The sequence below is a fragment of the Aythya fuligula genome, chromosome 8, assembly GCF_009819795.1.
Source record: "Aythya fuligula isolate bAytFul2 chromosome 8, bAytFul2.pri, whole genome shotgun sequence".
Taxonomy (NCBI): domain Eukaryota; kingdom Metazoa; phylum Chordata; class Aves; order Anseriformes; family Anatidae; genus Aythya; species Aythya fuligula.
In genome coordinates, this window is record NC_045566.1 from 20,605,727 (window position 1) to 20,632,765 (window position 27,039).

General features: G+C 43.6%; 1 protein-coding gene across 3 annotated transcripts in view; it reads left to right on the forward strand.

Moving 5' to 3' along the window:
• RALGPS2 (Ral GEF with PH domain and SH3 binding motif 2) overlaps window positions 1-27,039 on the forward strand; it is a 145,602-nt gene that overhangs the window by 22,732 nt on the left and 95,831 nt on the right. For 2 of the 3 annotated variants that reach the window (XM_032192116.1, XM_032192118.1), the window contains exon 3: window positions 25,845-25,976. In XM_032192116.1, coding sequence (XP_032048007.1) covers window positions 25,920-25,976 — 57 coding nt within the window. In that variant the 5' untranslated portion in view covers window positions 25,845-25,919. Of the gene's footprint in view, window positions 1-2,371; window positions 2,393-25,844; window positions 25,977-27,039 lie in introns of those variants that run through there. The other variant, XM_032192117.1, reaches the window with a different exon arrangement.

The window sequence follows — 27,039 nt, forward strand, 5'->3', positions numbered from 1 at the left end:
TTCCAACATCTCAGTTGGTAGAAAATGTTAAATGCAAACAGTTACTCACAAAAGGAAATGTTTATATCCTACATAGCGTGAGGGGTTTCTATTCACAGTGAAGTTAGTTACACTTCTGCAGGGAAGTGTAACTTCTCTGTTGAGCAGCAGATTATATAAATAGAAATTGCTGATAAAAATTGGGATAAAAATGCTGTAAAAATAACTTCCATGATCTATAGTCAATAATTATTCAGAAGAGTACCTACAAGCAGGAAGGATGAATAAGTAAATATTGTTTCTAATTTTGTTCTCTGAGATGAAAGTGGTGTCCTGCAGGCTGCAAAATTTTCAGCCTCGTGCATTTGGAATGAACCCTGTTTGGTGGGGTTTGGCCATCTGCACACATTCCCTAACAGTTTGCCAGTCACAAGTGGCAGCGGTTTCCTGTTACTTTTGACAGCAGCGTTCTTCATTCTAATCAACTATTTTGCCACATACTTTCATCTAGTCGTTTCCTCTCTTTTTGATGCTTCCTGTGATTTGAATATTTAACAGCACAGCTGCAATAGTCAACTAATAATGAATTTTAAATGGAATAATAAATCTAATGGGGAAATATACTAAATATAATGGGGAAAATCAGCACCTATAAAATAATAAGGAACATCAGCTATGCATATAGAATGGGCAACTGAATTTTGGAAGGTGGCATCTTGGAAAAGACTGAGGAATCATAGAGGGCTCTGCAACTAACTAAACATGGGTCTTTAATGTAAAAATGGCATTTCAGCACTTAGGTGGAACTGGGCATTTTGGTTCCACTGCCAAATTTATCTTTAATTAAAAAATCTATTATTCCTCTCATCACTTCTCCTTATCACTCATTCCTTAAAATCCTTTTTGATATGAAACGATGGCATGATATCCAATGTTTTGCCTGTTTTTCTCCATTTCATATCTGGGCACATTGTTTGCATGACTCCGTTCATATACTCAGGAGAGATTACTACCGTGCTATTGTTTAAGATGTCTGCACATTTCTTTAGCTATTATTACCTTTATTTTAGTTTTATGTGTTCTGTTGTATTGATGATTATTTATCAGTAGTGAATTTGTCACTGTACTGACCTCCTACACAGTTGGGTCACCCTGAATATCTTTCCAATCCGCCCTCACACTTGTGAGTAATCTCGCATCCTCTACAAGTGTTGTCTCCTTCTGCACAGCCCTTTTCCTAGATTATTTGTAAGGGTGTTTACAACACACATCCCATCACAAAATTTCAAAAATACTTTATGGTTTGGGTTTTTCACCATAATTATGAATGACCATTTGTTTTCCTGTCTCATCTTTCTCAGTTTGTGATCCATGACATTGCTTTTTTTTTTTTTTTTTTTTTTCTTTCTCTCCTCACAACCCACTATATAGATTTTTTTTCAGAAGCATTTAATGAAAGAGTTGTGAAGTGTCTTTCACAATTTGTGTCTCCAGGCCCTCTATATCTGCTGCTTAAATAACTACTCCTGAGAAGCTTGTTTTGTAAGACAAAATAGTCTGTCTCCTGCTTTAGAATAGTTTAGGGAAATTTTACCTTTGAAGGAGATTAGTTTAGGAGCAATTTACCTTTGAAGGAGAATAGCTTAGGGAAAAATTACCTTTGCTTCCCCTTTCTGAGGTGTTTTTATTATTTCAGTACCCTCTTGGAATCTTATTTTATTTCTGTGTTAAATGTCGTGGTTGCAAACCTGGTCACAGAGCTACCCGTCGGTGGTAGACCAAATTTAGCGTATGGATGGCATTTGGCGTTTTATTTTCCTTTCATGTATCCTGGTTTAAACGAGTTTGACGCTCTGCCGCCGCCGCTCCTCTATCCCTCAGGGACTGAAGGGGGCAGCCGGGGCCTGGATTCCGTGACAGGATAAAAGCGGGGCAGTGGGCGGCCGAAAGCATTGTTGGGGCATTGTTTGGGAAGCACCGTGTGTGTGTGTGTGTGTGTGTGTGTGAACGCTGCCTGTTAATTACTCTAATAAGTTTCCAGCCGGCTCCCCTCACAGCGAGCCCCCCCCCCCGTCGCTATGGCAACCCGCGCGCGGCGCCCGGCCGTTGCTTGGCGGTTGAGGCGGGGGCTCGCGCCCGGCCCGGCCCAGCCGTTGAGGGCGGCGCGTGCGCCGCCACCCCGGGAGGCCGAGGAGGCGGGGCGGGAGGGCTCGGCGCGCATGCGCGCTGGGAAGCGGCGGGGCGGGCACCCCCCCCCCCTCCCGCCTCCCTCCGCCTCCTCCCGCCCCGGTGTGAGGCGAGGGCGGGCGGCGGGGCCCCCGCGCGGAGCCGGCGCAGGCGGCAGCGGAGCGGAGCCCGCAGCCCGCAGCCGGAGCCCTTCCCTCAGCCCGGCCCGGCCCGGCCCCGCTCGCAGGTGAGGCGCGGCGCGGCGGGGAGGAGGAGGAGGAGGAGGAGGAGGAGGGGACCGGGCAGCCGGCGCCCGCCTCCGCGGGGAGCCGCGGCGGGGCTCATTGTCCGGCTGCGGGGAGGAGGAGGAGAAACAGGCGGCTTCCCCCCGCCCGGCGGCGCGGCGGGCCCGGCAGCGCTCACGGCCGGGGATTGGAGGCGCCGCGTCCCCTCCCAGATCCGGGGAGGGTCCCGGCACCCCTCTGCCCGGCTCCACACCGTGCCCGGAGCCCCGAGCCCTGCCCGCAGCCTGCCCCCCCTCGAGGAACGGGCACACGGACAGACAGATGGACACACAGACAGACAGACACACGGACAGACAGACAGACACAGGGGCAGACACGCGGCCAGGCGCCCTCCCCCGCGGGCCGGGGGCGGCGGGGCCCCCTCCCCTGTCAGCGGCTGTGGGGCGGTGGCGGCCTCGCCGCAAGATGGAGGGCTGTGGGGCGGGGGGGCCCGGCCGGCGCTCCCCTCTCTGTCTTTATTATCATCGTTACCCTTCATTATCATCGTTATCGTGCCTTCTTTCTCCGTCCCCGCAGGCCGTGGCCTGGGTCTGGGGGGAGTTGCGGTGACAGGAGGGGGCCGGGGTGCTGGCACAGCAGACAGGCGGCCCCTCCACGCAGCAGGGACAGGGAGGGGGTGTTCGTCTGGCAGCAAAAACCTTCGGTGTGGGCCCTTCCCGGCAGCAGATGCTGGAAAAGCCACGATGTGATGTGTTTTAAACCGAGATGAGCAGTGATGATAGGTGGTAGTTTCAAGCACCTGTGTGTTCACCAGTAGTTACCGCCTGGTGAAATTCTGCGCATGGGATTGTTTGTTTGAGGCATCCCCGTGCTGACAAAAGGTGCCTTTGCACAGGGCTTGTTTTTGTTGTTTTTTTTCCCCCACCGCTTCCATTGCTGTGATAAACCAAGGGTCTTTGCTATTGCATATGGAAGAGGTGTGGACTTTGCCAAATGGGATAGGTGCATAAACAGTCACTCAATGTCTTGTGAACCTGTTTTCTCAATTTCTTTCAAGACTGGAAATTGCCGTGGTATGCACCGTGTGTTTTTTTTTCTTATAATTTTCTGCCTGTGCATCAGGCTTGATTTCAGTAGTATTCTGTTGGTGTTTTGTTTCTAAACAAAACGGACACTAGTACCATATTTCTATTCACATGAGAAGTGGTTTGCAACCTTTTTTATGTGTAGACCTATTTTGATTTTAGTGGTTGGTCACGTTTCACCTGGCAGGCTTGCATCTTGACAGGATTTAAAAAAAAATCTTTTTTAGATCTCAGCAGTCCTATAGAAATAAAACATGGACCATAGATCAATAACTACTGATGTTGCCGATGCCCATATATTATCTTCATGCAAATGGTCTAATTCTTGGCCATCTTAAGAAAACATCAGGTACAGAACAGCAAGCAGTAGAGTAAGCTTTCGCTGCACGTCTGTTTTTTCCTCTATTACTGCAAGACTTAGACCACGATATGATAGTCTTAGGACTTCCATGGGTGCCTCTGCATGATCTGTACTGGTTTGGGTCCTGCTTTCCATAAACTGATCCGCTCCACACAGGTGCCAAAACTGTTGGAATGAATAGATACCAGCAAGTGCACGGTGGAGGAAAGTACAGAAGTTGATTATTGCTTGTGGTCTTAGCAGTGCTTCTGGCTTCTACGAGAAATACTTCACTTTTCTGGGAGAAATATTTACATTTGATTTATGTGTATTTTCTTAGGGAAATGTCTTGCAGAAGCAGAATTACTACTTTGTACAGCCTCTGCACATCCCTGCATGTGGGCTGCCTGCAGTCTTCCTGAGAAGTTTGCTAAGCTAGGTCGCTTGAATTGAAAGAGTGCCCTCTGGTGACATCTGTATTTAGAGTTTCGAGTGTATGTAAAGAAACACTCCTGCTAGTCTGGACTTAAATATTCTTCCCAGCAAGGCACTTTAAGGCGCTTTATTCTGCACAGAAACGCTAGTGTGGTGTGTCTGAGGTAGGGGAAGAGCAGTCGTCTGCAAATGCATGTGGAAGATGTACAGCAGTTGCTTGGAGTCTGTTGGCCCCCTTGTGAAATACTTGTAACTCGTAATTTATTTTGGCTGGATATTGAGAAGTTGTGTTTGATTCCTCCCTCAGTTAGTGGAGGAAAAATAAACAAACACGCTCTTGACGAGATTATCCTGTTTACTGTCAGTTTTTTTCCTATAAAAATTGCCTTTGTTCAGAATTTTTGGGGACATCTTTTCTGTTCCGCACTGGACTTGCCGGTGACCATGTAGATCAAAAATCCCCATTTAGATATTTTTTTGATCTTGGTGCTGCACAGCACGAGTGACCAAACATGAAGCTACAGGACAAACTTCTTAGCTTCAGCTAATTGAGTAAACTTTGATTTTAAACTCTTAAGACAGACTGAAGACTCCAGGAAAGCTAACGATCTACGTGTGCTAATGCTCTGCTTGACATACGTTTGAATATTAAAAGATTTGCATTGATGAAGACATGCTTCCATCTTAGTTTCTTCCTTATTTTCTTTTCATTGAGATTAGGGATTTATCTTTTCCTTTATACTTCCCTGGAGCTGAGTCATTTGGGCTCCTCCTTTCATTCAATAAATAAAGCTGAGCTGAAACCTGCTTGAAGGGTGGGGAGCGTAGTTGCGTTTTGTCTAACTGTAAGACATCAAAGGCACGGTGTATTTCTGGTTTGAGTGTTGTTTTACAGCTCTTGGAAGGGGTAAAGTTACAAAAGGTACTTAAAAATACTATTTTAAAGTAAGAGGGCATTCATGTTAATACCTTTACATTTAGATACCTGGAACTGCTGCAGTAGAAACCGTCCCGTAGTATGTGTGCGTGGCTAGTATTTCTTGCACAGTGAGAGCTTTGTGGGATCCACGTTTTGTCCATTTATGAACTCACCACCTCAGAAGAGTGCTGAAGTGAGACCTTAATGTTACCATTGGGTATCTGAAGTAGGGGTTCTGTACACTCAGGTCGCTGGGATGTGCAGATGTGTGGCTGCAACTCTTTTCTGGCACTGAGATCCTTAAGAGCCCTGTAGGACTCTGGGGGAACTGGCGTTAGAGCCCCTCCTGTGGGCAAGCTGGTGCCATCCCGTGTCCTGCCCAGCAGAAAGGACACCTGCAGTCGGGTGAGGGTGGCTGGGAGTTGCTGAAGGGGAGGACATGCTCGGCAGCATGGGGTGTTCTGAACATCGGAGCTGCTTGCTGGGACTCCTCAGGTCAGCGTGGTGTAAGTGGGAGTCATTGAACCTGCTTGCTGGCTGAGCACAGCTGAGGGAGGGAGAGGCAGCCTCCTGTCCCGTGTTTTCAGTTTATAGGGAAGTTTAACGAGAAAAACCAACCCATGCATTAAACCTTAAAGTACAACAAACAATACGGTGAAGGGCCAGTGGGGAATACGTTGAAATGCAGTTTTCCTCAGTTGCATTCGGAGATTTGTCGTGTTCGAGTGCAGTCACAGCTGGTCTTATTAGAGTTCCTTCAGGGCTTCCAGGTGGATTGTAGGCTGTCATACAGCACAAATGGTGTCTTCTAGAGCTTATGGAGATATCTCAAAATCCTTACTATCCTATCTTTATTATAAGTTCTGGTTTTCTGTGGCCATAACCTCAGCACAGAGAGGCGATAGCCTTCGGGCTTCCTCTGTGCCTTTCTGTAAGGACAGGATTCCCTTTTGCTTCTCATGTCCATGTTGCTTTGCAGTCCCAACTACAATAATGACTGCATGGGTAAAACCCTATGGCAGTAATGCTGGCAAAAAGAAGCTGTACGCCTTGCAGACCCCGGCAGCTTTGCCTTAATTTCTGTAGGGCTGTACCCACCCGGCTGTGCTCCGTCTCTCGGGCTGTATCAGCTGCATCCACAAGTTGAAGGTTCCCGCTGCAGAAGATCTCAGGGTGTGCTGCAGTGTATCTCTGCCCGGCATCGAGAAGCTGAGGAGCTGCTCTGTCCAAACATCAGGAAATACTTGTTAGCGTCGTATATGTGTGATCTTGGTGGTTTAAAACCTGCTTGTTCCTCAGTTGTGAAGAGCAACCTCTTTTGTTAAAGCATCTATCGTGACAGTTCCTGATGCCAGATTGGAGAGAGCAATGCATCTGTTGCTGCTTGCTGTTAAATTGAAAGCCCCTCTATTTTTTAGTCCCTTTGAAGGAAGAAAATGCTTGCAGTCCCGTAAAGTAGGATTTGCCTTGGTGCCAACTCTTAAGAATAGCTGTTCGTTTTGTTTCTTTGAGGTGTAGGACTTGCGATCTATTCCCCTTGCCTATTTCAGATGTGTTTTTTTTTGTGTGTGTTTACATACAAACACATTGAATAGGCAATGTAAGCTTCAGATGGCAGGGGAGCTGGGAGAGGCATGTGCCGCCTCTGTTTCCTTGGGTCTGTCTGGGGAGACTCTGCGTCTCCCCCATGGATCGCGGGTGCGACCGCAGCACTTGATGTAGCCCACTGCTTCATCAGCATGTGGTTGAGATTTGAACGTGGATTAGAACAAGCTGGCTGAGGCTCAATCCAGATGAAATATACATGATGATGTGGATGTAATTATCAGCCTTCCTAATTGAAGAGTGCATTTGCCATTAGGTGAAAGTGTTAGTGCCCTCTGGTGACTCCTGTTGTTTCCAGCACTCATAGTGAAGCAGTCAAAGCAGTTTTTAAAATCTTTGAGTAAAAAATAGGGACGTCCTAACCTGATGAGAGCTGACTAGCTTGGCTAGAAGCTGTCACTGCCCCTCTTGCCGTTGTTTTCTAGATCGTTAAAGCAGTTCTTGGTGCAAGGAATGAAATATAACTTGGGGGCTAAGCGTGGGTCAGTTAAGGAAGAAAGAACAGCATGCTGGGGATAAACAGAAACTGCATGGAGTAAGAGTGGTGGTTAAGCTTGCTGGTGTCCTCTGCTGAAAGGTGGTCACCCTGACAGGTAATTTCTGGGAGTTCTCCATTTACTTCATTGTGCTGCCTGTACTGGATGTCCATCGGCTGTCTGAGGGCCAAAATGCTCAGAGAGGGAGCCAAGAAGCGCGCAGTGCAGGGTGCAGAGAAGTTTGAGGTGCTGCCTTTCATGGTGAATCGCCTTTTTTAAAGCAATTTAGATGTTTGCAGCACCTGGTGCAGAACATCTTGTTTGCTTGGGAGTCAGTAGCACTGCTGCTTGGGGATATGTAGGTGTTATCTCTTCCTCCTAATGGAGCTGTGGTATTGCCTGCAATCAATTAAGTCTGAAGCGACCTAGGACTGGCTATTTAAGAGTCAAGTCTCTGACCAGTGTTGTAGTAGGATGGCATTAAAAGCTGTTTGATTTGAGCCTCCCTCATTATTCATTAAGGGACAGCTTTAAGCCTATGGAATTTGCTCTCCTCGTTGAGACTGACTCAGATTGATCATGTTGGGGAAAAAGAATATTGATCTTGTTTTAAAAGTTGAAGGTGTATTTCTTAGATAATGGTGGCTGGATAAAAACTGGCAGAGGTCCTGAGAAAGTGGTCTTAATGCAATTTGTAAATTAGATTGCTTTTATCACATTATTAAGGTGCACAGGGTTTGGGATAATTGCCTAAACTATAGCATTACATTTTCATTTAGGTTCGGAGGTAGCAGTATAATGGTACAGAGTTACTGGAGTTGGACCAATAAGTGAATAAATGGGGTTAGTACAGCACATGTTCTGCTCCGATAGAAGCTTCTCAGATTAACATATGGGCAGACTGAAGCCTCCAATGAAAAGCTTAAAGTCTCAGTTCTCAAAGTTTTTCTTTGTAAGCTTCATGTCTTAGTTTCTTGCATCTGAAGAGGCATGTAAGAGGCACAGGCGGACTTCTGACTTGCTAGTTTTATATAAACCTCAAACTTTTTTTTTTTTTTTTTTTTTTTTTAACTCTGCTGCTGAGTTCTGTGACTTGTTGATAAAGTTGGGGTCCTCCATGGTTGTAGCCAATTGAGATTGGTTTGTAATTGAAATTAGGTTTTGACCTGAGATGCTTTTTTTCAGTGGCAGCTTTTTTTTCTTGATTGCTCACTTCTCACACTGTCTTGTTTTGGCAGAAATACTAGTAGGTTGAACTGTGTCAGGGAACCTAACTAGCTAAGAAGATTAATCTTTTTCTTCTCCCTTCCCTCCTCCAAGCTGTTTAGTCTACAGCTGTACAAAATCTTGTGCTGCTGTCATGGCAGAGAAAGGAATGGAAAACAGTGATTGGGGTAGAGACAGCTGGCAAATGCCAAATCAGAGTTCCCATAAGCCAGCTGAAATCAGTAAGTGGATCGCTTGTCCCTTTGGTTATAGCTCAGCTTGTGGAGCATTCATTCCTGCTATTAGAGCACAAGCTGCATTCTGTCCTGAATCCCTGTCTGGGTCTGGGGACTTGGGAAAAATCTCAGTTCTGTCCAGCTGTGTGACCTGAGGTTCTGTGGGATGCCATGCAGAAACACCTGCGGCATTGCAGAATCTTTGCAATGTTTTGGAAAATTGCTTTGAAGTAGAGCTCAAGTTTACAGTTGTTGCATCTTTTTCAGTAGGCTGGTGGAGTGTGTAGGGAATGCTGCTGGTGTTACTGGAAACTTGGTAACAGAGCCATCTATCCAACCAGCCAAAGACTAATCCTGAAGCCTTCAAAGTATTTTTGTGGTTTCTGAAAAACTCTGCAATCAGCTTACACGTTAAGTTCTAGGTGGACATCTTGGATTTGAAAATACACATAAATAGTTTGAAGTCCTAAATCAATAAAAGAAAAGATGGCCAACGATTTGGACTACTCTTTTTCCTATTAATGCATCACTGTTTTGTGCCGTCACTAATTAGTAACTCTAATATCATGAGGTGTATTGATAAAGCGTGTGCTTAGTGATGACTCATAGTCATTGTGTTTCCAGCCCTGCTTTGTCACAGAACTAACTTTCTCTGCGTGGTTAAAGGGCACCTGAACTCTGCTTCTATTGCTAGCAACTCTGGCCACCCTGCCAACAGCCTTGTCTTTGATTACCAGCCACTTTTTCCATTTGCTTTATTGGTAAGTACACCTGAGTAGTGGCAGCTCCCCCTGTTGTGGAAGCCGTCACTCTGTTTGGAATACCAGTCGCATATTTTTACAATGACCAATTGGATTTGGTGTCAGTTGTCAGGCCTGCCTCTAAGTATCTTCAAATAACTGCGGGATGTTTCCTGATCAGAACTGTATGGAAATGTGTGTTACTCCTTTCCAACATGCCTCTTGGAACAAGATCAGTCGAATCTATTGAGTTCAGTCCTCCCTTACAGTTGAGGTGATCTGCAAGTACCTCCTGGAGATCAGAGGGCTAAATTGCTGAACAATTAGGAAGATTTCTTAGCTAACCACTCATCCTGTGTTTCTGAGAACTGTGGATGTAGCAGACAGTGCGCAGCCAGAAACTCGAGGTGTGCGTTGGGTTAGATAGAAGCCCAGGCCCTGCAGGACTGCCTGAAGATAAGAGGAGGATGGACAGCAGCTGGGTATAAGGCTTTATTATTATTTTCAGAAATAATAGTGCTTGGGTGATGTCAGGTGTGTGGTTTCAAATGAATCTGCTTTCTGTTCTATTTCTGCAATGCTAGCCAGTGTCCCTCTACAGTAGAAACTTTTTTGCTGTTTCTTGTTTGAAAAGTGCCTGGCTAACCATGCTTTGGTTGATTGCCCTATCGATGACACATGATTCCTCCTAATCCTCTACATCCACACCCCAAACCTGAGCCTGTTTTGGATCGGTTTGGAACAGATTCTGCCAGACAACCCTTCGATAATGAATTCTGCCGTTCGTAGTGAAATGCCTTGCCAGCAGTGCTCTTCTCGCTAGTAGTGCAAGGTAATTTTCTTTCTGATTTGCTCTAGTGTGTGCCTTTTCTAGTCCTGGTAATAGCAGATCTTAAATTCTGCTTTAAGCAAGCTTGTTTTGTGGTAGGTTGGACAAGGTCTTCATTGCAGCGCTGCCAAATGTAACAGCACAAATTTAATCACAGTATGAAATTGAGATTGTTTGGTTATTTTTAATACCGTGTAATGTCGTCGTGTAGATCTAACTGTGCTGGCAGGAAGTTTATTTGTGGAAATTGTGTAACTAGACTGACAATGTGTATTGAAGAGTTCAAAGTGTCTACCCAGAATACCTCGAAAGGAATTTGGAGAGGAAAGTGATGTTAACTGAATTGTAGTCAGGAGATCAAACAAACAAAAAAAAGTCAATGCTGTTTTCACTTGAGGCAGGTTCCAGATGTACGATGTTGTATGAAGTTGAAGGCATATTAAAGAAGTGGAAAAACTACTTTTGAGGTACAGCATTATTTTTTTACCTTTGAAGAGCAGCAGCTCTTCGTACACAGGTGGCGTGCTTTAGGTCCTGCGTGCAGACAGCTTCCGCAGTGCCTGCGTGTAATGGCTTGCCCTTGCACTTAATTAACTTGCTGGCTTTTTTTAATGTGGATTCTGCCTGTGTAATGACTGAGCTCAAACTGCATTTCATGCTGTGACTTGTGTTTAATCCTGTTGAAAAATCAGCCTTTACTCTTCTCTGAAGCTGGCTTAGTGGCGGAGAAGTTTCTTCAGTAAGACCTGGTTCACGTTTCAGGGAAGGTAACGTAACTTCTCTCAGCAGAAGTATTCACATCAGCCTGGGTTTGAGCTAGTGTTTAGGGACTGCAGTTTGCTGGTATCGAACAGTTTCTGGGTGTCTCTTATTAACAGGAGAACTGCTTTAGTTTCTTCTGTTTTGGGTAACCAATGCTGTAGGACTAGGAGATGAGAAAGGACCACCCGTATGTTACTATATGCATGGTGTGCAAACAGTGCACACACCTGTAAAGAACGTAGGATGGCATCGTGCCAGGCACCCAGGGACACTCACCAAAGTATTGGGGTTTGTCAGAGAGGTGGAGTGCCTGCCCTGGGGAGGTGGGGAGCTGAGGGACAAACCTGCAGAGCCTGTGGGTGCGGAGGCTGTAGCATGTGCTCGCAGGGGGTGCTTCTTGCACGTCCACGCTGTGACTTCTAAAGGAGGTATGAGCTCTTCATACAATGCAGGTTTGCAGTAACAAAGGCGTATGCATTCATGATTTGGGGATGACCATTTGGATTAGGAGTAATTCTTATCTCAATTTCATAATTAATTGGATGATAAAAGCATTAACTGAAAGTGTGTTGCTGGGCCTAAACTTCTGGAAAGGGTAGCTGAGGAAAATGTGAAATCTGTTGTGATAGAAAAGTCATTTAATATAGACTTTATACAGTAGCGATGTAATAATTCAGAGAGATTTCTTATGCTAAGTTAGATGGATGAACATAAAATCTGCTTGGCCATGTTGAGTGATATAGCTAAAAACAGAAGCTTGTTTGATTAAAAACAGTGCAAGCATCTAATATGAAAAAGTCTTGCTGAGCTGTTGCACCCTTATTTAACTCTCATTAAATCCCTTGTTTGTAAACAAAAGCATATTGTAGAAAAGCTGAAGGCTTGAAGTACTTACTTCAGCTGTACCCTCTTTGGAGAGAAAAAAGCTAGTTTTTAAATGATTTTCTTGAAGTATTTCAATGATTTATTTAAAGTATCCATGGTTGTACGTATTCTTTTCATGAAGAGAGAGTCTTAAGTGCAGAACCAGCATCGGGCAGCGATGAAGTTACCCTCCAGGAGGGATATCTCTCTGGGGAGCAGGGAAGAAGGCTTCCCTTGCTGACTGGGGCTGTGTTGGAGTCGGTGTGGCTGCTGGGTGACAGCTTTCTGGGCTGGCACTGAACCTCACAGATGTCTTCGTGGTCGTACTTTTCGGGGTGAGGAAGGACTGACGATGAGGAGCAGCGATGGGCTTCGGCAGCTGAAGTTTTCTTGCCAGTCTGTCTCCTTCTCTGGTGTCTGCTTTCCCTGTTTGCTTCCACGTCGCTAATGGAATTGGACATCTCTTCTCCCTGGGGCGCTGGGGTGTGGTGCTGGGATCTTATCATTAGGCCAGCTGCTCGGTAGTTCTTTGTGGCTTTCTCTACTTACGAATCTCCTAATATTGATTGAAGTGCTTCGCTTACAGGAAGAAAATTGCAGTGTTTTGGAACTCATAATTGGCATCTCTGCTAATGCAGAGAAGGCCAACGTTTTCTAGTAGCGATCCTCAAAAATCAGTAACTACATCTCAGAAGAGACAGAGGAGCCTTCCCTCTGCTGGAGGCGCCACTCACAAGTTACGTTCCTCTTTTTGGGTTGGGGCTGGCTTCAGCGTGCTGCTGGGTCCCCGAGTGAGCTGCTGCCACGTGCCTGGCGATAAAGCTGGCCACAGCAGCCGGAGAGAGAGCAGCCCTGCCGCCTGCGAGCCCCTCACACTGACAGCGGTTATCAGCCCCGCGCAGCGCTGCTGGGGAACCCTGCTCCACTTTGCTGGGTCAGAAAAGCTGCCTTATAAATCGTTATATGGACACTGTGTTTAAACTGGTAGCTGTGTCTGTGCTCTTCTCATGAGGCTGTTTTTCCCCCGTTGTCTCGGAGGTGGTGTGACTTCTTGCATCTCTTAGCCTTGAAGTGGTAAAGCTGTTGCCAGAGTGTGCCACCGGCCAGAAACACCCTGACCTTATTGTGGCTAGCTGCTTGCTGAGTTCTTCTTCGGGAAGATACTAGCAGTGCCTTTGAGGTGGTTGCCTCTCGTTTATGTTTCCATAACATTCGTGATGAAAATGAACCTTCCTGGCTTGGCAAGCTCAGTCTGACACCGATTACAGGGATGGGGTGTTCCCAAACTGCAGCCGAGGTACTGCCTTGGTCAGCCGTTCTCTTAACAGGGAAGAGGCAACTTCCTCGCTGGTAGTACCAAGTGGGAGAACAAATTGTCAGTCTGTATGAAGAAAAATAAGGTGATAATTCACCCAAACAGGAGAGACTGCAGATAGTGGTTCCCTAAAATGAATGGCTTTAATAAATTGGGGTGTTTCAGTGCTGTCTCAAAGTGTTCTTTTGAGCAGTAGAAAAACGTATCTGATATTTAGGCATTTCATTTTTCTCACCAAATTAGTTGTAGCTTGGATTTTTCTAAAATTTGAGATCTGTGGCATTTTCTGTGGTTTTCTTCCTATTCCAAGTGAATCTTGTGTGATATTGAAAATACTTGTTTTGACCAAGCTGTGCAAAATGTGGGACAGACCTCTTATAGCTGTCCTGCCAGAAGTTGCTAGAGAACAGCCAAGTTTACCTGGTAAACATTTTAGGATGTGAGGATCTCTGCTTTCATCCAGCTGTGAATTCCCCGAGGTCCACACCACTCCTTTGTCCTAGCACTGTGCTGGTTTTGAGGATCCTCGGAAGAAAAGCAAAACATTTACTGATCAGTGTGCCAAGATCAGAGATTCCAGGTCTCAGTAGCAACTGAAGTAGCAGTTTGTAGTGGTTTTTTGTTTGTTTGTTTGTTTTTTGAGGGTGTCAGTGTAAACCTTTTAAAGATACAGTTAACATCACTGAATGGTCACATAGGAACTGTGTTTTCTTATTTGTGACACCCTGCCACCTCAGGATGTGAACTTCCATGAAATGTAGCATTCAAGATTTACTTTTTATCAGTTACAAAGATTAACATAAAGATGAATGTAATTGTGGTCTTAGTTAAACAGCATGAGTTCCTTAAGAATGAAGCGATACCTGCTGTAAAACAGTGTGTTTGCATTCAAAGCACCATTCTCCTCCAAACCTGTACCAAAATTACGTTGTCTACAGTCTCTCTTATCATTACTCCTGAATCCAAGTTTTCAGCTTGCACATCTCTGTAATTGAATCAATTTTTAATGCCTGCATCCATTGATCTGGCAGAAATGGAGACAGCTGCACATCTTAGCCTGAAGGATATCTTTGAGTAATAATTATCTAATCATCTACTGAATATTTAAAATTTCCAAGTAAAATTTGGACAGAGTGTCACTTGTGAAATTACTGAGCTTGTAGTGCAGGAATAATCTTAAAAACCCTTCTTGATGGACTCTATTGAAGGCATATGGGAATGCTGCTCTTGTGTGGAGTAGTTGAGCTGGAAGTTGACTGAAATACTGAAAAAAAAAGCAAATCCAATGAATGCTGACACTGTCATCACTTGTTTTGTACATAGAGGCATATAAAAATTGTGGGAATTCCCATGCTGTGTGTGATCTGGAAGAAGATGCTTGTCCATCCCTTAGCTTCCTAGCACAGTTTTTCCGTGCCTCAGAAACCGTGCAGGCTGATCAGCTGTGTGTGTGTGCATCTTGTGCCTTAACTTCTCTAACACCAGTAAAGTGTGTCCGGGTTTGGGTTCTGCTTTCCTCTTACGTTCATCCTATTGCCATTAAATCCAGTGTCGAGCAGAAGGGTGTATGCTCCTTTAGCAGCTAATGATTTTTCCATTCCTTATTTGAAGCATGGCTCAAACAAAATAATGTCCCTATACCTCCTTAGGAAGTACCTGGAGAAAATATTTGATTTCCTTGGTCCCTGCTTGGTTTAGAGTTGTCACACGCTGTGAAGAATTCCACCATTTTATCTTTCTCCTGCAGTTTCTTTTTTTTTTTCCCCCTTGTTTTTTAATCGAGAATGCGAGGCTTGCCTTTCCTGCTATTAGAGGTACACAAATGGGTTTACTTAGTTGGATCCCGTGCTTTGCCAGCTCTGCTCTTCAAATTAGTGCTTGTGTTACATCTTGATGTCTTTTTGATGTCTTCTGGAAAATGTTGTATTCTCCATCAATTATACAAGTTCTACAAACTATGTAGGTATTTATTATGTCATTGTTTCTCTAGAACAAATACTTTCATCAATAATGTAGGTAGATGGCTTAGAAATAGCTCCAGCAGGGCTCTAATTTATACTATCCATTTACCTGAAATTGCTTTTATTTTTTCTGGTGCTTCAACTCTTGTCATTGTACAAGCAATGAGATGGTTTTACCAGAACTTCACACTTTCAAGTAAGTTTGTCTGCTTTGAGTATCTAATGAGATGAGATCTCCCTGCAACCTAGTGTTTCTGTTTTGCTAACAAGGAAAAATCTGATAATGTCTTATAACAATATATTGGCCTCCTTCATGAAAACATCTCTAAATGATTGCAGTGGAAGTGGGGACCATGCTTGGTCCCCATTACCGGACAGTAACATGTGTTTGGTTTGCTGAAATCCCACATACACGTGTGCATTATCATGGATTTGCATTTTCTCTATCATGTTTCATATTTTTTAGGCAGGTTCTTTGGTAGCCAGCTGTTACTGACTGGTCTTGGGTGAAGAAAAGTATTTAGCATTCAGCTGGTGGTGGTGGAGTCACTTACCAGTTGTCTTGCTTACTGAGGTTCTTCTGAAGAGAGTGAGAAACATGGAAAAGATCTGGCTGCTTGGATGGGTAAACAACTGCTGTGTTTTTTGCTTGTACAAGTTGGACAAACCAAGCTTGACATGCTTCTACGAACAAACACGGGATGATGGCACAGGCAGAATTCGCCGGCACAGACAGTAAATCCAGCTCCCTTCCCCAAATGCCTGTTGTATTTGCGCCTCATATCCATCACACCAAGTGCAGGTAATGGATAAGCTGGTAGGTTTTTCCCATTAGCACCATTTCTGTAGCAACTGTGCAAATTTCCACATAGATGCAAGATGGTAGAAGTGAAAAATTAAAGGGAAAATAGTTGAAATGCTGACATCACAGGTGTTAGTGATGAGGATTACTCTCATCTCTCTGAAAACTGGATTTTAAAACGGACTGACATAGTGTGTCATGGCTTGACAAAAAAAAAAGGAGGTAAAATATTTTCAACAATATTTTCTTCCTCATCGACGCCAGCAATGGCTGTTCAGTGGGAGGGGTTTTGTCATCTTTCCCATAACTCTGAAATCTTTGCCTTTTTGTCCAGTCGTACAAAGGCAGCATGCAGTTGAGGCAGGTGTGTGTGCCTGGTCTTGAGCTGCGTGGATTTGGCGGCTGTTACTCGGCAGCAGTTGGTCCTGCGTCATCTCTAGTTGCTAAAAAGCTCTCCCTAGGATGGCTGCATTGTGCTGCTTCTGCTTTGGCTGCTCCCCGTTCTGACTGCACCGCCTAACGTCTACAGAAGGTGACTTGGAGTTGCATGGATATTCGGGCTTGCTTTACATGCATGCGTGATATTCAGTGTTGAGGTCCTCAGTTTCAGTTTTCATCACTGATTTCTGTGCACTTTTGGTGTGTGAGTTGTCGTGGCTGCTGGTGACAGCTCCTGCGGCCTACTGACAGTGACGAAGAGCTCCTGTTGGCAGTTGTCATCTGGTTTTCAGAACTTGCCTGCATGCTGTTGCAAAGAAAATTGTACTGAAATCATTTTCCAAACTGTTCTGTGAAGTACTTCAGTTCTCTTCTGAGATGAAGTATGCTACCCATGTGGGCCTGTTTGTAGATTATCATTTTCATGTTCCTTTTCTGCTGGAATTTTCGCCATTGTCTTATTTAAAACTTCATTTTTTATTTTTTAAAGGCAGAAAACTTAAACTGAAGCATAAAAAAGGCAACTTCTAGAGAATTCTCAGGGGTTATGTTGTGGTATTGTTGCTGATGCACAGTTTACAGTAATTCTTCCCTGTAGGGTGGTGTTTGTAAAATCCAGAAACAAAACAGAAGCGTGGATCTGGATACTTCTGAAAAGGATAGGCTGTTATGGATCCTGAAATTCATACCGGTGGCACTGAGAACACTGCTGGTGCTTGTTTAAGTATGATTCCTCCTCACAGCGTGGTGTCCATGGATGCATTCTTCCCTTGGTTCCCCTGATGCCATGCCTGTATATCTAACCCATAACAAAAATATTTTGCAAACTGCACTCCAGTTGATCAGCACGACATCAATCTTTTGCTGTTCCTTCTGTCTGCAAACAAAATGGATCGCTACAAGGCCACGCAGTGGGAGTCGTGGAAAAGCGAGCCATGGCAAGGTTGTCATCTTGTAGAACTGTGTCATTAGTTAGGCTGTCTGGCTCTAGTTTAAATCATTCTATTTATTTTAGTTGCTCTCTTTGTGCCTCTTGTTCATGGAAACAAATGTCAGTAGCTGCTGTCGTCCGAAAATGTCTCCAGGATGTGATTTCTCCTGCCTTGTGTGTTTGGGAATTGTCTTCTGGTTCCTGAATGAACAAGCCTGGATTTCTTCAAACATTTGAAGAAATGTTTCTTAAACAGGCTAAACTATTACCAGGCTTGAATTTTGGAGGGGGAGATAGAGGAGGGAGAAACTTTAATATACTCAGTGTACTTTCTGTGCTTACACCATTGGTTCCCGAATGCTTGTCCTCTTGGCGTGTGTGAGGAAAAGCAAACCACACATTGTGACTTAAGATGTTCAGTCTGTTCTGACGGCAGCTGTAAAATAATAGCTAAATCCAAAGGAGTAAGACATTGCTCTGTGCAGTGTCCTTCCTAAAGAGCTACAAGCTGGAGTAGAGGCTGCTAGTGATCCCTGAAGCAAAAACCAAACCAAAACAAACAACTTGGGGAACTGGATAATGTGTAAGTAATTTTTGAACAGAAACTTGTTCTTACGCAGTAAAGTTATTTATTTAGTGAATGTGGCTTTTACCTTACAAGTCCCAAACTCCACTGGACAGAGCTTTTTGTCAAAAGAAAGCAGACCTCTTACAACCCCAGGCTGAACTCAAATAGCATGCTAAACACATGTTCACATTTTTGGCTTACTCCGTTCGTCGCTTCCAGTGGCTCTTCTGTTCACTTCGTGTTTGCAGCTGTGCACTGATGCTAGTGCCTTGTGCCGTGATATCTACCAATTAACTCTGGGCTACCAGTCGGTTGTCTGCACTGGGCAGAGCTTGTTTTTGAACGGCGGAGGTCAGAACAGTAAGCATCTCCTCTGTGTGCAGTTCTTCCTAGAAAACTTTCAGCTGGACTTTGTTGCCAGATGATTACAGATAAAGCTGATAGTTGGTTGGTTTTGTTTTGTTTTTTTTTGTACTAGAATTGGGTAACTGAGCAGTTTGTGTCCTGGAGAAAGAGCTTCTCCTTGATCTGTGAGGCTTTCTTTATCTCATCTGAGGATATTGAAGCTATGGGATGTACCAGCTCCTAAGAGTGGAAGAGGCAAGCATTGAGGACCACAAAGAAATCATCTTGATAGTTGGAAATTGAGTAAGATACGATTGAGAGAGAGCCTTACTGTCTATTACCTTAATGTTATCTCTGTCTTTTTATCTTACTTTTTTTCTAGAGCTCAGAAGTATGAGATGCACAATAGCAGCACTGTAACTTTGTTGTCCAGAATGTAAGCACACGTGATGGTGAAAATGATTTATATAGGTAGTGTTTGCTTAAAACAGAATGAGAACCTCACTTGTGAGAGAAGGGAATCTAAATTGAAGACCATGTTCCAACAAAGCATCATTTTGTACTTCAAACTTCATTGTAAAACCTGATAAAAAGGTTCTTCTGTTTGTGGCTGTTCTGTAGATTTTGATTTCATCTGTTGGAGCTTAAACAGCTGATATTACCCTGACTGTTGTGCACCAGCTGCTTAGGGAAGGAGTGGACGTGTGACACATCTGAGCAGCTGAGATGTATGAGGAGGAGGAAGGAGGTGCTTTGGGTCTGCATCAGGACTGTGAACCAGTGAAGGAAGAGCTCTGTATTACTGGGTGAGCTGCACTGCTCCCACAGGCACCATGTAACAAAATTTCTTTCAGGAACGAGTCTAGAATCAGCTATCAGCTCTGGCTTTGTTTATTTTAATACTGTTTTCCAGAAGCTGTTAAGAACCTGGTTGCAATATTCTGATTTTAAGCATAACTTCGAATTTTATTCACATTCCTTTGGTTTGTCCTCCTGCTATTTACACATAGCAAGTGTATCCTCCTGCAGCTTTCAGTTTGTTAGCATAAGCAAGATGAGGTCTCCTTGTTTCCCCTTCTATAATGGAGTCTTCCATCAACCTGGAAGCCCTTCCCTGCATATGTTTGGGTTCAAGTCTTTTAAAAGCTGAATGGCCAGAACTGCATGGAATAGAGCAGTCATTCTCTTATGAAATGCATCGGCTTGAGTATTTGTCTACAACTAATGCAAGCATTAGTCATTTCCAAATGATGTGCTGAGACTCGTACACATTTTGCAGGTATCATCCCAAATGATTCTGTAATGATTGAATTTTGTTCATTCTCCTATCTACCAGATGCTTTATTCCGTCTGTATTGTGTTGCTTTCCTCTATTTCTCAGTTATATCATTCTCCCAATATTTGTACTGGTGTTGCATATTGAATAACCTTTAGTAATCTCTTCCTAGTCTAATATTAATGTTCAAAATTATGCTCCTGTATCTCTGATTTCGTCATGTCATTATCTACTTGCATGTCTTCTACTGGAGGCTTTTATCTCAGTCCTCACTAGTTGTGGCAGCTTATCAAGTGCTTTGTCAAGATTCATACATCTGACTGGAGACTTATTAGTATGGGAAGTTTTAGCTCTGGGATTTGAGCTTTTCAGTGATAAATTTCCTCCAGGAGCATGGAGTTATATTGAGTTGCTTGAGCTTTTATTTCATTTCTACCGTGAAAGTTCCTATTTTTATCATTTTGTTATCTTTTATTACCTCTTAATACCGTCATGCTTGCTGAACACTGAGTTAAAAAGTGTGTTTAAGGCACTTTCATTTTGTTCAACACTACACACGTAGTATCCCTATTTTTACTCTGCAGAAACCTTGCTTTTCTGGTTTTAGTGCTTCCAGTGTAACACTGAAGAATATAGTTAGGAAGGTGCAATTCAGTTTAACTTAAGAAAATCTTCTTTCCATGTTGGATGCACATTTTGTCCTCTCCCTTATTCCATGCTGGCTTTCTGCTTAGTTGTGGGGCTTTTGTGTGTGGTGTTCTTGTTTAGGTGTAGGGTGTGTTTTGTTTTGAAACAGTTATCTCTGGTTTTGCCTTTTAGCAGTCACCCAGGAAGGTGATAAGTTTTCTTGCTATCTTCAGGCATGTTTCCAGCTTTACCTGTGTTTATGTAGCTTCTGTGGACTTTGAGAGGCCTGACGGGAGGTAATAAAGAGCGGTGGCTTCTGGGGCAGGAGGAGGTCATGCATTTCGCTTGAAGTCAAGGGAGTTAAAAGCTTGGTGGGTCGCTCAGACTGCCTTGGGTTTTTCCCTTCTGCAGTACCTCTAATGTCTTGTTACTGCCATTCGGTCTCGTGCCGCTTCCAGAATCCCTCCTGTTGTGGAGCAGACAACATACAGCAAATAAGTGGAGTTTCTTTCCTATTAGGTAATACGTTCCTGTGCCAACACGGCCCTTACCTGTGCAGGTCTTCCAGGCATACTGAGGTGTGTGTGCACCAAATGCAGGGAAGAACAATGTGCTCAGCCCTCACCCCGATGGCAGGTGGTACGAGTTCAGGTATACCATGGTGACCGTCATGCCTGTGTGCCAGTGTACTTTGTCTTCTTTACGCAACCCTCCCCGGCGCCTGCGTGCCCCTAGGCTGACTTGAACCACTTCCAAGCAGAGCGAACTTGGGTGTGCAGCAGCTTGTGTGCAGCTGGGGGCACGCAGCACCACCATACAGCAACATCAGGAACTTGCAGCTGCCGGCTTGGTACGGACCTGCAAGAGGTGTGCTGGGCATGCAAGGTGTTCGTGCTGCGGGTTGGGGCATCAGGATTCTCTGCATCGCTTCCGGGTCCTGTGCAACCCCACCGAGTGACAGCATCTGTACGGTGATCTGATGGAAACTGTGATCTATGTCCCTCTCAACAAAGGGAAGACTAAAAGGTATTTCAAAAATATGTACTTCAAAAAGATCAAGGCAAAAGTATTGGCATTAAAATAGCAGTATCTTAAGTGTTGCATGCTTTTAGTGTTGGATTTCTGTTGGTTGGGCTGTTTGTGACCTAGCAAAGAGTTTTGTTTCAAATTGCTGCACGGGAGTTGGGGGAGCACTCAGGAGCTCAACACCTAAAACCACGAGCACATCTAGGTGTTCATGTAAGGTGGAAATTTGTGTGCAGAAGGCATAATTGCTTGTACCTACGTATGGTAAAAGGTATAGATTAATTGGCTCTCTGTATTTACCAAGTTCTAATCAGAAGGGTGGTGAGGCATCCCAGCTGCTGAAGTGGTTCCACAAAGTGATTCCAGACAGAAGGATGCGCCTTGGCACCCAGGAGATGAAAGCTTCTGTCTTGTGCTCAGTGATTAAAATTACTGTTAATTTAGAAAGTGCCAAGCAATGCTGGAAAAAAAAAACACAACACAACACAATTCTTGCTAATAATCCAAAGGCTCAGATCCAGAATTGGAATTCAGTCAGTGGCTGCAAGGTTTCATTGAAGCATCTTGAGGGCTTGGTATGGAATAGCTAAATCTAGGTTGGCTGTGCTATGTGTATGGGAAATTGAAAACTGCAAAACCCAATATGTTTCTGTTCTTTGTTTTCTGTTCCTAGCTTTTTTTTTTTTTTTTTTTTTTTTTCCTGTAGTGTTTATCAAAATACCAGTGAGTTTCCATGAGCTCAGGAGCTTGATTGCGTCTTGAACAGGTCTTTTGGTCTTACAGTTCTTTGGTACCAAGTCTTTGGTAGTGGCTTTGCACTCTTAGTTGATCATAGTCCATGCAGGCACTTCTTTCTTTCATTGGGATTAGAGAACAAAACAAATGGCATTTTGTACAGACATTATGAATAATAGCAAAGAGGAAGTTGATCATCGTAACTCTCGACCTGTTCACTAAATCACACTGGCTATGCTTCCTCAAAGCTCTTCACAGTTCTGGATGTTGACCTTAGCAGGCATTTTTAATGTAATTTTAGGGTCATATTTTAAAATGTTGTTTGCACAGTGTGTTTTGAAAAACACACGAAGCAAAGTACTGTTAGAATTTGACCAATGCTGCGACAAGAATATCCCTGGATTCTGCACTGGAAAGGATTTGAGCTCAGGTGTCCTGTTGGGCATCTTGCTATAATGGTCCCCAAATACTGCCTTGGGTGAAGGAAAACTGAAAACTGTGCCTGCTTAGTCTGGACATTTTTGTTCTTTGCATATGACAAATCTTTTTTTCAGTATTTTTGGGTTGCTTTTTACTATATGGCATACATGGCATGAAGAGATAGGAAGGTATTGCCTAGGGCATCCAACAGCCCAGCTTTCAGACTGGCTTAAAAGCACGTCTCATGCTGCCTATAAAACTTTGAGTTCCACATTCATGAGTGCCTTGGTGTTCAGAAAGGCATTTAAACTGAAGAGGAGAAAAACTGCAAGTTCAATTTAATGTAATTCAGTTTTTCTAATCGGATATACTGGGCACACTGACAACAGTGACACCCACTGCTGCAGCCTCAGCAGTTGTTTGTTTCACACTGGCGTCGATCACTTTCTGCTAGTGCTGTTCCTTGCTAGTAGTGGTGGGGAGCAGAAGGGTGCATACCAACCTAACTACTTGATTATTCCACTGCTAGGATTTTTATTTCTCTTGAATGAGATACCGATCACAACTGTTGTCTCAACTCCTTATCCTTACGGAAGGAGCATGGTGCTCTCAGATGCAGTGCAGCTTTCCTAAGCACGCTCTGCTAATGTGGTGAGTTCTGGAACTTTGCAGTTGGTAAATTTGGTAAATGCTGGTTTCTGGCAGCCCAGAGCTAATTCTGCCCCTCTGCTATGTATTCACAGAGTGGGAAGAGGTATTTGTAAATGATTCAGAGGTAATGTCATAAGGTAGCAATGGGCACGCAATCAAGATTGCACGGACACCTTTTGATGATACAGCCTAGTTGGCAAATGTTTTATTTTTGTGATCCCAGCCTCTTTTTAATGCAGGGGTTTCTAAGTGATTTTCTTATATATTTTTTTTATATACTTACGCACCTCATGGTTCTAGCACTCCTGCAGGAGTCTCAAAATCTGAGCTTCAACATATTCTTATTACACAAACCACAAGAGGAGTTTTAGTAGCAGGAGACAAGATGGGCCACTGAATCCCGTGCATAGGCACTTTCTTTAAAAGTACCAGTTGTGCTGTGTCATAACAGAAGCAGATAGCGTGCTCCAACTCCATTGACAGAACAAACAAATTTTGTTTTGTTTTGGCTGACAGGCTGAGGGAGTTGGGGTTGTTCAGCCTGGAGAAGAGAAGCTCCAGGGAGACCTCCCAGCGGCCTGGAGGGGGCTGCAGGGAACCTGGGGAGGGACTCTGTCAGGGAGCCTAGGGATAGGACTAGGGGGATGGCTTTAAACTGTAAGTGGGCACGTTTAGATTAGATGTAAGGAGGAAATTCTTTACTGTGAGGGTGGTGAGGCCCTGGCCCAGGCTACCCAGAGGAGCTGTGGCTGCCCCAGCCTTGGCGGTGCCCAAGGCCAGGCTGGATGGGGCTGGGGGCAGCCTGGGCCGGTGGGAGGTGTCCCTGCCTGTTGCAGGAGAGGTGGAACTGGGTGGGCTTCAAGGTCCCTTCCAACCCAAACCATTCCGAAGTTCTGTGATTCCAGGAAAAGTTAGCTTTCACTTTTCCTTGGTTAGAAGCACTTCTCCCCAGTTCCTTTTTACCCCCAGGGGAAGGGAACAGAAGTATCTGTGAGACAAGGGTGTAGCCCTTTGCTTAAGGTTGGTGTTGTATGATACGTTTATAGGCAGTGTAGTAGGATGACGTTGTGCAAACTGACAATTTTCTTTATAATGAGTGATTAAAAACATGAGCTAAAGGTTAGTTTTTCAGTAGAGAATAAGATTAAGTTGGGACAACAGAACTGTTTTGGACATTGGGAGAGCCTGAAAGTGATTTTGGAGAACTCATATTTCCGTCCTCTGCTGTCACTGGATGAAAGAAAATTATGACATGTTTTAGAAACCATTTCTTTGCTTTTCTGTTCAGTAAATGAACAGGGTATGGAAAAGAAGCATGGGGGAGCTAGAACTGTGCTGTGTGAGATGGTCTGGCAGGTAAGTTGGGTAGGAAAGGAAGACGGTGACAAAAACAGAGTTTGCAAGCCAAACAGGAGTGTTTGTTTTTTTTTTTTCCCTTTCTTATGGACTGCACTTAGAATTTAGCTAGTATTTTTAATGGAGGTAACATAATCTTAATTACAGTGTATGGGCTGGGAGTGTAACGATAGAGAGGCGTGCAGTGTTTTCTGTGTTGTGAATCAGATCAGCCCCATCAAAGTTTCTTAAAACAAACAAACAAACCAAGACCCTAGCATGTGTGTGGCTGTTCCAAGCTGTGGAAGTGTAGCACAGGGTAGGTCAGACAAGGACTACTGCTACCCAAAAATACCTAGCAGCTGTAGTGTTTGGCTGGAATTCGCAATTGGTTCTCTGTTTCAGTTGACCTCCTTTGTGTATTGCATTCTGACAATGACATTTTAAAGTTATTGCTTTTATTTTATTATTTAAATATTGCAGCTTCTTGCCTTCCAGGCTTGTTTGTCTGATATAGCTGTTTTGTTGCACTTGGAGACAGAGGTTTTCAGATGATTTTATTTGTTTCGTGATATAGAGGTCTTAAATATCTGATGCAGTAATACTTTCTTCTTGTCATGCCATATTGCTCAGCTACCTGTCACTTAACTTTACCATTTGTCTTTAGCCTGTGTAACAGTCCTGGAGTCAAACTACAAACCAAAAGTGAATTTCAAAAATAACAAATTCAGGAGCAGTCACTCATTATGAACATACACCTATGAAAACTGTTGTGTAATCTTTCTCACACTAGAGGGCACTAGCATCTCATGAAATTTAAGCCCAAGCCAATTTTTGTTCCGTCTGTTACCCGTACATATTGTGTAGTCTTACTCTTTTCATGTAGCATATGCCAAAGACTTCAATTGCTTCATGGCCTTTTCTCTGGAGAAATGAAAACTGAAAGTATCCTTGCAAGGATGCATCAAAAGTTAGTGTGTGGGATTTTCCAGTGTGCATGCACGTGTTTTTATTTCCATTTGGTAGTTTGGGTAGCTTGTGGACAAAAAGGTAAATTCCACTTCTATTCTTAAATTATGATATTATTAATGTGATAATTTTGGATTAAAGCTGATGAATAAGTGTTTAAGATAAGGAATCATTGGATAACTTCTTAGAGAAGCTGTATAGTAGAGGTAACATCTGTAATATACTTCTATAAAGCTTGTTATCAAAGGAAAAGAATCATACATGAACTGTGCTGCAGGCCAAGCTTTGTTGGGGTAATGCATATGTTTACATGTTGATACTTGGCACATAGAGAAGAGTATAGAAAAGAATATGAAGGCCTATGCTAGCAGTAAGAAGCTGATTGCCATGGAACCTTCCGTTGTCCCTCACACATTAAGCAGGTAATTGTGGAATATGCATCTGAGGCTGCAGCACACTGAGGCCCAAACATTTTGGGAGTTATTTTTTTTTCCAATGTTGAATCTTGTTTAAAACGCTTGAACAAACTGCCTTCTGATCGACTTTTTGTTCTTGTAGGAATGATCATTCAGTTGCCTTGGAGATGATCCTTCTGCTGTAAATGTAGGGACGAGGACTAATGGTGTGGGCAGGATGGATCTAATGAACGGGCAGTCAAGCAGTGTTAATATTGCAGCTACTGCTTCAGAGGTAAGGATTGTAAAACTCAAGAGGTACTGAAAATCATAAATACTCAGTTCTTTAAATGTACCCAAAAGTAATCTTTTCTTTTAACAGGTCTGGCACAGGAAATTCATGTTTAAACGGATATATTGGTTTTATGTGCCCCAGTTTAGATGTGAATAGAGTTCTGACCTTTGTATACCAACAGAAAGCATGAACTCACATTTACAGCCTTGCCATAGCCAGTAACTGCCTTTTCTGTGCTCTTTCCATCACATCTAGACAAGGAAGCTTTTCTTTTCAAGTTTTAACAATAATAGATGCTCTTAGTACACTAAGCTGGGCTGGCAAGGCCTGTGGGAAATGTTCTCGCCTTTGACAGGTAGCGTGTGCGTGTTGGGGCAGTCTGACAGTGATTTTTCATATTTTGAAGTTAATGTAATTTTCCATTTGCCATCTACTTATTAAGTGAGTGGGGGGGAGGTAAGTACCAGAAGGTTTTGATTTTTTTTTTTTTTTTTTGCCAGTGAGGATCTGTTTGAGTCTTAGCACTGATAGAGGGTTTACAGGATCTGTTTTTTCAAAACTCCTGCAAATCACTCCCTCGTTAAGTATTGTTTTCTAATGCCTTGTATTACTGGAATGATGGGAACTTAAAATCTGCCCTTAGTGTATTATGAGTAATATTTCCAGATGCACTGTTTCTCTTTAGGGTGGCATGCCTTGGCTTGTACAGATGTACAACCAAAGCTTTCTGCTTTGAAAGACAGTTATTTTACTGCTAATGAATATTTTCAGGTTTTGTTTTTTTTTTTTTTTTGTCAAATTGCAAATGTGTTCTTAACACGGTAGACTTCATTTTGTCTTTTTCCCCTCTTTTATTTAAAAGACAATGTTCGTGAACACTGCAAATGAGAGCGACACAAGCCACAAAGTCCAGAAAAAGGTTGCTTCCTTCAAAGAATATTTGAGCCTTGAAGATGTTCATTTCATATGTGTATTACAAATCTGTTTTAATAGTAGGGCTGCATGTGTGCTATGCACTTGTGCGTGTGGATGGGAATGGAAAGTAGTCCAAACAAGGTGAAAG